The 12,500-nt window shown below is 42.3% G+C and overlaps 1 protein-coding gene across 3 annotated transcripts in view; it reads right to left on the bottom strand.

Annotated features, from left to right (window-relative positions):
* The window catches only part of igdcc4 (immunoglobulin superfamily, DCC subclass, member 4), a 51,591-nt gene that overhangs the window by 18,305 nt on the left and 20,786 nt on the right, over window positions 1-12,500 (bottom strand). For 2 of the 3 annotated variants that reach the window (XR_013129930.1, XM_076999320.1), the window contains exons 3-4: window positions 9,712-9,871; window positions 92-225 (exon numbers count right to left, since the gene is read on the bottom strand). Coding sequence is in view for 2 of the 3 variants with exons in the window: in XM_076999320.1 (XP_076855435.1) it covers window positions 92-225; window positions 9,712-9,871 (294 nt within the window). In the remaining variant the exon portion in view is untranslated. Of the gene's footprint in view, window positions 1-91; window positions 226-8,636; window positions 8,738-9,711; window positions 9,872-12,500 lie in introns of those variants that run through there. The other variant, XM_076999331.1, reaches the window with a different exon arrangement.

Raw genomic sequence — 12,500 nt, 5'->3', positions numbered from 1 at the left:
GTGACCATGGGTTGATGTGTGTGTGTGTGTGTGTGTGTGTGTGTGTGTGTGTGTGTGTGTGTGTGTGTGTGTTGTGTGTAATCACTGGTACCTGAAGTGACAGTGAGGGACGCGTTTTGGCTGTAACGCTTGCGGGCAGAATTGGACGCAACACAACGGTACAAGCCCTCATCATCCTTGATGGCCCCCAAAATCTGCAGGACCCCATTTGGAAGAGTTACATACCTGTGAAACGGGGACACAGAGAGACAGAGAGAAAGACAGACAGAGAGAGAGAGAATAAAGATGGGGCATTCTATCTTTCACTGCATCAATTTTAGCCCTCAATAAAATCCTCTCTTAAGTGAGTGGTGGTTTAGATGTGAGGCTGCCTCGGCATAACGTTCCAGCTCATTTCCTCCGACACCAGATTAGCACACAGCTCTCTGTGTGCCGAGAGAGGTCTGCAATTACAGCAGGAGCCAAAAGAAGACGAGTGGGCGGGAGGGGTGGGCGGGGAGGTGGGGTCAGGTCGGGGCTGGGGGCGGGGACTATGGTTGAACAGGGGTGAATGGAAAATGTAGGTCAGCAGTGGCTGCACGTCACGGTTTCAGCACCACGGAACAAAGTGGCGTCCAGTCCTTCGCTTGTCAGTATTTATCTTCTTCTGCCCCCTTCTCCCCTCTCACTGCCCCCCCTTCTCCTCATGGGTGTCCCAGAGGAGAGCTCAGGTTACACCGCCAGTACTCCATCCACCGCAAAGCTCAGGGCTGCAATCCAGCGCTCGCCTCAAGAGACCTTGGGTTCCCCCACCTCCTCCAAGGACCTTTCCGGAATCGTATTATAGACTATTAATCCAACAGACAGATCGTTGTCAGTGGGAAATGTGGTCCAAAAGGCCACAATGACTACGGTGTGGGTGTGTGGCTGTGTGGCTGTGTGGCTGTGTGTGCGCACCCGTGTGCGCGTGTGTGTGTCTCTGTGTGTGTGTGTGTGTGTGTGCGTGCACTTTTGATGAGAATGTCCTGCATGACTCATTGGTTCAGCGATACAGTGTTCAGCACAGCAGGAATCAAGTCAGGACAACACACCACTACAGGAAATGGCTCCTCCCACATAGCACTGAACTACTCAGGTTCACTGGGGGGATTCAGGGCGTTCCTGGGCATTCCCAGGCGGTCCAGGGATGCTTTTCGGTCCTTTTACTGTGACTCATCACATGGGACATATTTAGAGTGATGTAGGAGGACACAAAGATACAAAGATACCCCAATACCCATTCAATTCAATTCCATTTTGTTTTTCACAGTGATTTTCAGAATAAAGAGTACCTTGAAAATGTTAATTTTATTCAAAATAAAAGCATACTAAAACAAAATATTTGTGACCAGAGAGGGTAGGAAGAAATAACTCCGTGAGAAGAGAGAAGATTTCAATTCATTTCAATTTCAATCGGTGTTAAAATTTGGTCAAGACTGACAATCAAAAACAAAAAAGACTAAACTTAAATACTTCAGTCAATGAAAACCACCTGTCAGAGTAACTCATACAGAGTAACCCATGAAAAGCAAGCCTGACTTCTGAGTCCCTCTGAGTGGGGTCTGTTGTGCTGGAAGGTGAACCTCTCCAGTCTCAGAACTCAGACCAGTGTCCCCGTCCAGCAGATGAAACAATGCTGCCAGTGTGACACTTCACACGTTCTCACTGTGTTCTCTGGATGACATTTATCTTCACACCATACATACAGCTTTGCAAGGTGCCTTTTGGCAGTCTCCTGAAGTGATTTCAATTGGATTTATTTCAAGAAAAGTCGTCTTCTTGCTAGTCTTCTGTAATGTCCAGCTCTATGGAGTGTCTGGAGAGCAGCTGTTCTGTACACTATGTTTCTGAGCTGCAGATCTCCACAGCACCTCCACAGTAGCCCTTGCTCTCTTGATTACTTCTCTGATTATTGCTCTCTTTAATCGATCACTGGCAGTTGATGGATGGCCTTGTCTTGTGGTTGTGCAATATTCTTTCCATTTCTCAATATTAAATTTGGATTTATAGGTGTGTGTGTGTGTGTGTACACTTCACTGCAATTTTGACTACTAGTTTATAACCCTATGTATGTATTCATGCACACCCCTATCCTAGCCCATGATCGGGCCTCTTTGATTTTGCTTTTGTTGTTCGTTTGTTTTAACTGTGGAATTGGATTGTTTTTTTTTTTGTAGTTTTGATTTCACATATTCTGAATGAACTAACTGTGGATTTATCTAGTATCAGAGGTGGATGTTTTATCATCCAAGTGGGACTAGTGAGATTTGTTTGGAGCCAATATCTCCACTATCCACCCCAGCTGGCTGTGATAGCTGTGTGAATTTGCCAAGCTTGAAGGCAGGATAACCTTGCTGCTACAGATCAGAAAGAATGACATCCTGCTCTATTCCTTGCTGGCTGCACTGACCGGTCTGGCTAGCACTACTGCCCCTGTGGCTGTCGTGGACTCCACTGCTCCAAAACGAGACATGCTCCAGGCCTCAGGGCCCCGTCTGGTGATCTGTTCTACACGGTGTCTGTCTGAGGCAGGAATAAGGCTGTGTGAGATAGCGAGGAGGCAGCCCTGATCACCACTGCTCTCTGATTGGGTTCACACCTGTTTTGCCTGCTGCGTGGATGGTCAAAACCCCATCACCATGCCGGACCCAGCAGGAGACACACAGCCATCACTGCTCTTCCTCAGCTGATCATCACTGTTGCTGCCAGTGGCTTCACCTGTGCAGAACTGGGAGTTTTGGCCACACTTTGAACCTGCTTAGCTCCAGGACGCTTGCTGTTCTTGCAAACTATTTTTTTGTTTGCTTTTATAATCATTTTGTGTGTGTGTGTGTGTGTGTGTGTGTGTGTGTGTGTGTGTTATGAACTTCAACCTAGTAAACTAAACATACCTATACAAGTGGATAATATATTTTATCCTGTGTTAAATGCCTGCACAAAATCACTGAACTTTTACATGTGTACTAAACACATCTAAACTTACCTCCACCTTATCTAAACTTACCTGCTTTAAAGTCTGACTCCACTGCAAACTTTAATCAAAAGTCTCTCCTAAATTTGTTGTTTAATGTCAAGAATGTCAAGAATATGAAAGGTTTAGGCATTATTATTATTATTTAAATATTAGGAACATCATTCAGCCTAATGAATTTATGAATGAACATCCTCTAGATGTCAGGAATATGAAAGGTTTAGGTATTATTATTATTATTATTATTATTTAAATATTAGGAACATCATTCAGCCTAATGATTTTTGATCACATTCTTGGATCTTGATATTGTGGCATTAACTGAGTGAGCTCCACAGAGAGAGACGCTGAGGGAGCCTAGGAAGACAACAACCTTTTTAGAATGGACAGAAATTGAGGAGGAGGAGGTGTAGCCATCTACAGTATATAAGAACTTGTGTTACTTACACTGTTCTTAATGCAGTCATGGTACAATTTTGTTTTTATTCTTGGCCCTGAAAGTGTATATTGGGCAAAATATTTCTCCTACTCTTGTGGGAGCATTCAAATCTCATTCTACTCCCTTCTCAAAAGACAGCTACTACTACCTTTGAACTCCTTGTGAAAACTTAGAGATGATTATACTGGGTGGTTTTAAATTAAACTAGTGGCAATAATTTAATCTCTCACAGATAATTGCTAATCCAACTAGGCCAAAGTTAAACGACTCGTCCAAGTTATCTATGATTGATTTCATTTTAACAAACAGAATAGAACAACTGAGTTACTAGTATTTAAGCTTGGTTTTAATGACCATTGGCCAAGCTTGTTTTGTAGTACCAAGAAGAGAAAGATATGCTGAATTTTGAACTAATCAATGAGCAGCCCTTCATGAATATCTTGAGTGATGCTCACTATGCTGCTAATATCCCTGATGTTGAAGTAGCTCCACCATGTTCAGAAATCTTTTAACTCAGGAGTTGATAAGCACGCACCACTAAGAAACATGGAATACAAATTAGGTCAAGTCCCTGGTTCTCAGCAGAAATGTCATTCTTGCTTCCAGAGAGAAATAAAGTCTGAGCTCCAGGCAGGCAGCACAGAACCCGATCACTGGTCTGATTTTGGGCTGATTAGAAGCATCTACCACAAGACAGACGAAATCTAATTATCATCTGTTTTCAATTCCACAATCATCCAATTCTGGAAGGGAAGTTCTCTCGACCACAGGGTCCCACGTGCTTCCTCCTCTTGACCCAGCTGATGGGTGTTCAATATCAGAACATTAAGAGATCTGTGTAGCTATTTAAAAACATTTTGCATATGCTGGTAACCTATTTGATTACGTTTATACAAGACCTCTGTCCGTTTTCAAGCCTGACATCCATTTAATGTCTAGACCTCATTTCACTTTACAATATTGCATTACTAGCTATAAATTCACTAAAATTGTCATGCCTAGCAGAAATATTAGAATGTCTAGTAAATAGTTAATCTTAAATAATTCTTTTCAACACGTTCTGTTCTGAGAATTCTATTCTCAAAATCACTTTGATATTAGAGAAAAACACAGCACTCAATCTTTCTCATGACATTATTTTGGCTTTAAACAGAAAGAAACACCATGCAGCCCTTTTTAATGATCATTCAAAAGTGTTCAGTAAAGTGGGTCATTCATTGGTATTAAAAGGCTATAAATGGTTTATGATTTATCTCATGGACAAACAGCAGTGGGTGGCAATTGGAAATGTTAAATCCAAATGTAAACAAATTACTAAAGGGGTCCTACAAGGCTCAATCTTGGGGCCTGTTCTGTTCGCACCTTATATAAAAGATACAGTTTGTTCTGTAACTGGGTACAATGTACAGCTACTGTATATGCTGATGATACAATTTTGTTCTGCTGTTCTGTACATAATGCAATTAAATCCCTTCAACGCAACGTCCCATGCTTGTCTTTATCAGAGTCGTTACTCGTGTTCTGTGTTGTGTGCGCGCTACTTAATAAACCCATTCATGTTCTTATGAACTCGTCTTTATTAAACAAGGAACTAAACATTCTTCCCTATGCATTACTGGACATGAATTGAAGCAACATTCCTTTGTGATTTAAATTATGCTAAAATTTCTCTCCATCACCAAAATTTGTGATCATTATAATACTGGTAATAATTATAATATTCATCATTGTGAACTGTTTTCTAAGGTTGAGTGGCTCTCTGTCCTTGCAAGGTGTAATAGACACTGGATTTAATTTATTTCCAAGGCTGTTTCTGGCTTTCCTACCTCCTTACATCATTGTTGTCCTTAATGCAGCCCTTACTTTCTCAAATGAGTGGATCACGTTGCAGGTGTCAGCTGTTTTTACTGAGTTTGAAAAATCCCGTTTTGCTTACTATGCACCTGAAGCCTGGAATAACATGGAGAACAACCTAAGCCTGGAGAACAACCTAAAATGTTCCTCTTTTTTATTTAGCTTTTTTCTTTAGGGCAGTTTACATTCACAAATTCATCTTATTTCACTTCTATCTGTTGTTGTTGTTTTACCTTTTAGTTGATACATATGTAATGGTTTATTTTAATATATTTAAGATGAATTACCTTACGATTTCTATATTTTAATAGTCCAGAATTTAGTATTGTTTTTTTAAGATTCTTATTTGCACCACTTGCTGCCTAGGGTCTTGTTTTTTAATTGACTTTATTTTGAAATTAGGTCTTTACACACACACACACACACACACACACACACACACACACACACACACACCACCAGCTACCACTGTAAACTTCCTCAAATTTGTCCATATTTTGTGGAAAGCTACCATATACCAGCAGTTATGAATGCAACAGTATACACTATCTCCGGTAAATAATTTCCATAAATAGATGAAACAAGATGACATGTAATGCTGCAGTAGTCATGGTTCAGACCCCAGGCTACACAACACAGGTCACAAGCCACTCCCACTTTCTCCCTTGGAAACAAGGATAAATACAACTTGGACGTAAGGCAGCAAACTCTAGAAGGGTGTCAAGATCAATGATGGTGCTAGGATAAAGAGGAAATTCAAAAGATAGACTATAAACGAGGCCTAGGAGTCTGCAAAGGTTAAAAGCTTTATGTAGATATATATGTGAGAAACAGCGGTTAAATGCACCACAATCTCCCAGACCAGCAGCATTCAACAGTACAACAGCAGATGTCCCACAGCAGGTAACATTCATGCAAAACTGGGCAGCACCTGGACCTGACACGATCCATGCAGACTGGCTAAAGAAACAGATCTGCATGGATGCCTAGCAAAGACAAATGAGCTAACTGATAGGTACCAACACCCATCTGGGTGGGAAGTTAAAATATCTCACCAAAGTGCAAAACAAACACCACAGACCAATACTGGCAACATTCCTGCAAGGAATACTACATACTAAGCTGAGTATCATACAAATAAATGTGCACATACATGAGCACTTAGACCTGTATAGTCAATACAATGATTCATCTAACTCAATAGAACAATAGAGTACACTAAAACTGTCCTCAACCCAAATACAATTGCCCGGGTGACCATAAAGTGTGGGAAATACAAAGCAGAAGCCCCGCCCCCACTGCTTTTCTGTACAGGCCTGAATCATGTAAACCAGCTCAACAAGTGGGTAAAGAAAGGGATATTGACTCACTGATCCACCTGACCAGGATCTACAAGTTTATCACGAAGGAGCAACTATAAGGACAGCAGGACATCAACATCCAAGTACCTCCATAGGGTAAGGAGAGTCCTCGAAAACCAGATGAATGGGTGTAATGAGATCAAAGCCACTGTGCTGCCAATCACCAGATACCCGGCAGGCACAATAATCTGGCCTAAGAGAAGAACTGAAAAGCTGTATGACAGCTGGAAGGAGGGAGGAAGAGGCATGCAAAGAGTAAGATCCATTGTCCAGGATGTGACACAAAACTTCCATTAATAACCCCAAGCAATGGGCAAAAGGGAAGAGATGATGAGAGTGTGCCTCTCAACAAAAGAGGGGACATGGTCACAATGGAAGCAAAAGATGTGGCATAGCAAGATACCCCCCCCCCCCCCACCAGTGTTGCCATAGTTACTTTGAAACAGTAATCCGACTACTGACTACTGACTACTTCTTTAAAAAGTAACTCAGTTAAGTTACTGACTACTTGCTTTTAAAAGTAACTAAGTTAGATTACTTTTAGTTACTTTCAGCAGAGGCTGATCCCCCGCCCCTATAACATGAAAATGACTACCAGTTCTGCCAATACTCACTTTATTGACATGTATTTTAACCGGAACATCAAAAATGACACTGGCATTTGTAAACTTTTTCTTGAAATAGGCTTACATGTTTTTTAAATAAATAAATAAGACAGTCTTTCTGTTCAACTCCGCCCACTTACAGGGTTGCCAACTGTCACGCATTGAGACACACGCATTTGACTGTCTTCACACGCTTACGCCACACTTCCGATATCTCACGCCGAAAAAAAAATCCAGTTTATTTACCTCTGATCCACATCTATGATTCAATGAGTTACTAGTTCGATCTGGCGCCAACCACCGGCGATCGATCGATCGCGATATAATACTGAATTTAGTCAATTTTACACCCCGCCCGGTAACAATTTACGTTCGCCGCCAAGCCCCGGTTTTTTTTTTTTTTTTCAGGTTTGACGTTGTGTTTTTGAAAGTAGACAGCACTCTGTCGCCAGGACAGAGTGTACAACGGACCTTAATGTTGTCTTCCTTAGCCGAAATAAAATCAAAATAATGCCTGTATTTCCAGCTGCTAAAGGCGAACCTCTCCTTCCATCTGACTTTGGCGCCGCAGAGCAGAGATGACGTAACCGCGTAAGAAACGTGTAGCCAAAAAATAAGAATGAATAAATATAACCTACGTTCCCCCGAAATGCAGAAATAGTAACGCACGATGTTTTAGATAAGTAACTTTAATCTGACTACTAGTTTTTAAATAGTAGTTGCGTTAGACTACTCGTTACTGAAAAAAGTAGTCCGACTACAGTAACGCCTTACTAAGTAACGCGTTACCGGCATCACTGCCCCCCCCCCCCCCCCCCCCCCCCACACACACACACACACACACACACACACACACACACACACACACACACACCTCACCCCACACCTCGGAATGTACCATCAACAGATAGCAGAGGTGGTTTACATGAGACAATCCTTTTCCAATGGTTGGAAAAGACAAAACTGAAGGTCAGAACAGAGGCAGTAATCAGAGCAGCACAAGATCAAACACTGAGCACTAGTTGACTGAAGCAGGGTGCATCAAATCAGACAAGATACAGACAACCCAGAAATACCAGGGACTGAAAGAAGAAACAAGAGAAAATGTGGAAAGTTGGAACAGTGGTAAAAGAAGCTTTTCGGGCTTTCAGACAAGGCCTGAAAGTACAGAATTCCACTGTCACAATTTCCCCCCAGTGGTGTGAGCTTCACATGGCACTAGTGTCATGTGGCTTTGTTTTTGTTTCTGTATCATGTAGTCTCCACCCTTTTTTTATATGCCTGCCCTGCACTATTTTCATTTGTGTTTTGCTTGCCCCTTTATTATCCTATGTGCATAGTAAAGGGCAAATGTCATATTTTTGGCTGTCAGTCATTAATTTACTTACCGCTTTGCAAATTTTTTGTCTGTGTTTCTTGATCCCCCATTGTTTGTTCTGATTCCTGCCCTCATGTTATCTGAAGCTATATCTCTCTCTACCGGCTGTTTGACCGTGGACTGTGACCATGACTGTGGTATTGGAACTACCCTAAATAAAAGCAGCTCACCATCGTAGTTGTGTCCTGCCTCAACTGGCTTCACATTACTCCCACATGCTTTAGTACCAAAAATAAATACTCCCTAATACTCATATAGAATATCATATGGGGGGTTGGACATTCAAATGCACCCTATGCTGACCCTCGGCCCCAAGTGTCTTTGCTTAGCTACTAAGCTATCAACGAAAACATTACAAGTAAATAAACTCATAGGCTTACTGGTGGTGGAGGAAATTATGGGGTAGGTAGGGGTAAGTAGGTTTGAATTTTTGGTTGGGAGAATGTGAGGGGCCTTCATACCTACGAGACTCTGCAAACATCCCTGAGATGACAATTATAGAAACATAGGACTTGTCCGTAATTGAATAGTGAGTGAATTACTCAGGAATTCTATTTTCAGACTGATAGGGTATTGAATACTTTCTCATCTGTCTCTTTCTAACTTCAAACATTTTAGTTAAAATGTTTAGACGGTCTTTAGGTGGCTGGCGAGTGTGTTCAACTAACAAACTTTGTTCAGCTACACCTTTGTGCCCTTTCAAAATGCTGTCCATGCATCTCAGGTATTTTACAATTATTTACAACTATTCTTGATACCAAGGATCAGATTTTATAAAGGGCTATTACTGTATAATTTTCTTGATACACAAGATCAGATTTTATTAAGGTCTATTACTGTATTATTCTGTCACCACTTCAGAGTTCACATTAGAGCCAGAGTTCACAATTCAAACAAACACATGGCCTTACATCTAAAAAATTTTCTTTGTGCACACTATTAAGCTGCTAAAAGCTAATGTATGAAAATCCTCATCCTCACACCGTTCAAGCACAGAAAGATAAGTTAAAATCCTTAGTGTGGGGGCAGTTTAGTGACTGCAGGGTGAAAGGGCCACCTTGAGGGCTGCAGCCAGGGTCACGCACCTCGCCGGGGCATCCGATTCGGCAGGAACAGGAAGTGGCATCTGGTCTTTTTCCCATGTGATGCTGGGGACAGGCAGGCCATCCACATGGCACTGGAAGCGGGCAGTGCCACCTGTGGGCACAACCTGGGACTCTGGGTCTTGGAGGAAACGCGAAAGACCTGAAGATCAGAGGAGAGAGGGGGGAGGGATCACAGGTAAAAGCGGTGAGAGAGAGAGCACGAGAGTGAGAGAGAGTAAAAGAATGAGACACACAATAAGCCTCGAGTACCACACGTAATATCCTTTGCCTCAAGGGGGCACTACAGGGCAGGGGAGATGGGGTCCTAACCCTGGTCCTCCGTCCTGTGTCCTAGTCATACAGTACAGTAACAATATTGGGTGCATTTCAGCAACACAGACTTAATATCATTCAAAAGCATTTCTAGAAATAACATTTGGAGGGTCAGTGGGTTTGCATGGCCCTGTATTATCCACCGCTACTCAAAACAAGCCTGTTGTTCACTACAGCTGAGGAGATGCTCTTAGATGGAATAAAATAACACACCTTCATGTATTATATAGGCAAATAATTCATATATACACAAAAAAAACCTTTTCAAGAATGAAATGCCTTGAATCCTTTCATTCTGAAATGTTTTCAGTGTTTCATATGAAAATAAAGAATCGATTCTGGAATTAATTCTATACTAGAATTCTATACTTTATTTCAAAACAGATTTCAACGCAGCGTGTCCTTCTGTAATAAATCTCATAAAAACCTAGTTAATTACTTACGTAACTAAAAAATGGGTGCTAGGCAATTCTTACACATGAATGTCATGAAACTTTTATATGACATGATGTCCTGTGAAAATAAACAGGGAGTGCTAACAGTTTAAATTTTAATATTTTGTGGGGATAGTGGTACGGCCCTTGCTGATAAAAGAGCCAGTGTACTGTACTTTTGTACGCTGCCAAAATAACAGATAAAACTGAAAATGATCCAAATGATCCCCTTGACTGGCGTGAGCCTACAAACCATTTTATGAATCTACAGTGCGATTACAGCAGGGCTGTTCCACATATATACTTGTGAAACAGAAGCTGTAGTCAATATGTCACTTCAGAGGCCCAGTTCCCTGAAAGCAAACTGCTAAGATGATCCCCCCCCAACCTTCTCCTCCCCCCCCCTAGGAACACACTCACAGGGACATGGGAAACATGCCCCTGATCTTGTATCCTCTGAGCAAAGTTTCTCAATGGGAACACAGAGGTCTGGGATGATCCAGCGTGAGAGAGGGGGAGAGATAACGACGTTAAACATTAACAGAGGATATTTCAGTGTGTTTCATCACACGCTGCCTAAATACACACACGTGTGTGCGCGCGTGTGCACCCACCACTGTAAACCAAGTGCCCGATGACGCAGACAGCACTGCCGTTGTGTGCGTGCTCACACACGTGAGTTTTGTGATGTGACTTTTACAAGATTCACCATGGTCCGCATTGCGTTCATATTTTATTTACTGTGCGTGTCTGTGTGCGCATGTGTTCGTTATTTCACACGGTCTTTATTCTTTATGTAGAATTTAGCTTGTTTGTGTGACTGTATGTGTGTGCACCTGTGTTTTTCTGATGTTTATCCAACATTCACTGTGTTCTGCTCCATGTTTATTGTTTATGCTTACAATGTCTGTGTGCTTTATCCCATACACAACTATGCAGAGTTTAATCATCAAAAGCTCTTTTTCAGACACCAGCTTCCAGGTAGATTCTTCAAGGAGCTCCTTGGAGTTCAATGAAACTGAGAGCATGGAGTACATCACCGCATTCATCAGAATATAACAGGCAAATGAGTAATCCTGACAGCCTCAGGTGAAATCAAGACCATGACTATGAAACCAACCCCGCGCGTTCTGGAGAGACATGACATGCTTCGGATTCTAGCTGCTCAAACTACCACAGAGTCGTGACGAGGAATTTACTGCTTTCTGCATGCGACACGGAACACATCAGCATTCTGTCCTGCTAAATTCCGTAGGGACGGGTATCGAATCCAGATGCCACCGGCGGAATTCGAAGCAGCTGTGCCCACAGACAGCTGCAGCGTGCAGTGACGCCGCCCCAGTCCTACTGTCCACACAGAACACCGCTGAGGCGGGACGGGGCGGGGCAGACAGCCAGGGAACGAACTGTGACCTGAGATCCTGCCTTCTTTCATCAGCTAGCAGGCAGCAGAGGGGATGGACTAGACAAGTTTGCATATGTTGCATACATTGCCATAAAATTATGGTCAATATATCACCACAATATATCACCATAATATACAGGTCTCTACCATTTGTGTGTTGAGTTAATTATTATTAACTATTTACCATTACATGGTACACAACAGACCAAGTTACAGAACTAGCATCTAAATATTCAGAATCACTAAATGATCATCAAATTGTTTAAATAAACCTGTGGGCACAACCTGTGACTCTGGGTCTTGGAGGGAACGAGACAGACCTGAAGGTCAGAAGAGAGAGCGAGCCAGAGAGGGGGAATGACAGGTGAACGTGGAGGGGGGGGGGGGGGGGGGGGGGGGGGACCACAGACAACAAACCCATCGATTTCCTTCTACACGCCGTCATTTTTAGGGCTTGTCTTGAAGGCCATAGAAGGTCCCACAGGATGTAATCCATATCAGCAGTTCAAACTGGTGCATTACAATAGCCATGGGTGACTACATTCACAAACTCCTGATCAACTTTGATAAAACATTTGTCCATTTCATCTGTCCATCATCCACCCATATATCATATA

The sequence above is a fragment of the Brachyhypopomus gauderio genome, chromosome 1 (assembly GCF_052324685.1).
Source record: "Brachyhypopomus gauderio isolate BG-103 chromosome 1, BGAUD_0.2, whole genome shotgun sequence".
In the NCBI taxonomy this organism is placed as follows: domain Eukaryota; kingdom Metazoa; phylum Chordata; class Actinopteri; order Gymnotiformes; family Hypopomidae; genus Brachyhypopomus; species Brachyhypopomus gauderio.
This window is presented reverse-complemented; position numbering and strand designations above follow the sequence as displayed.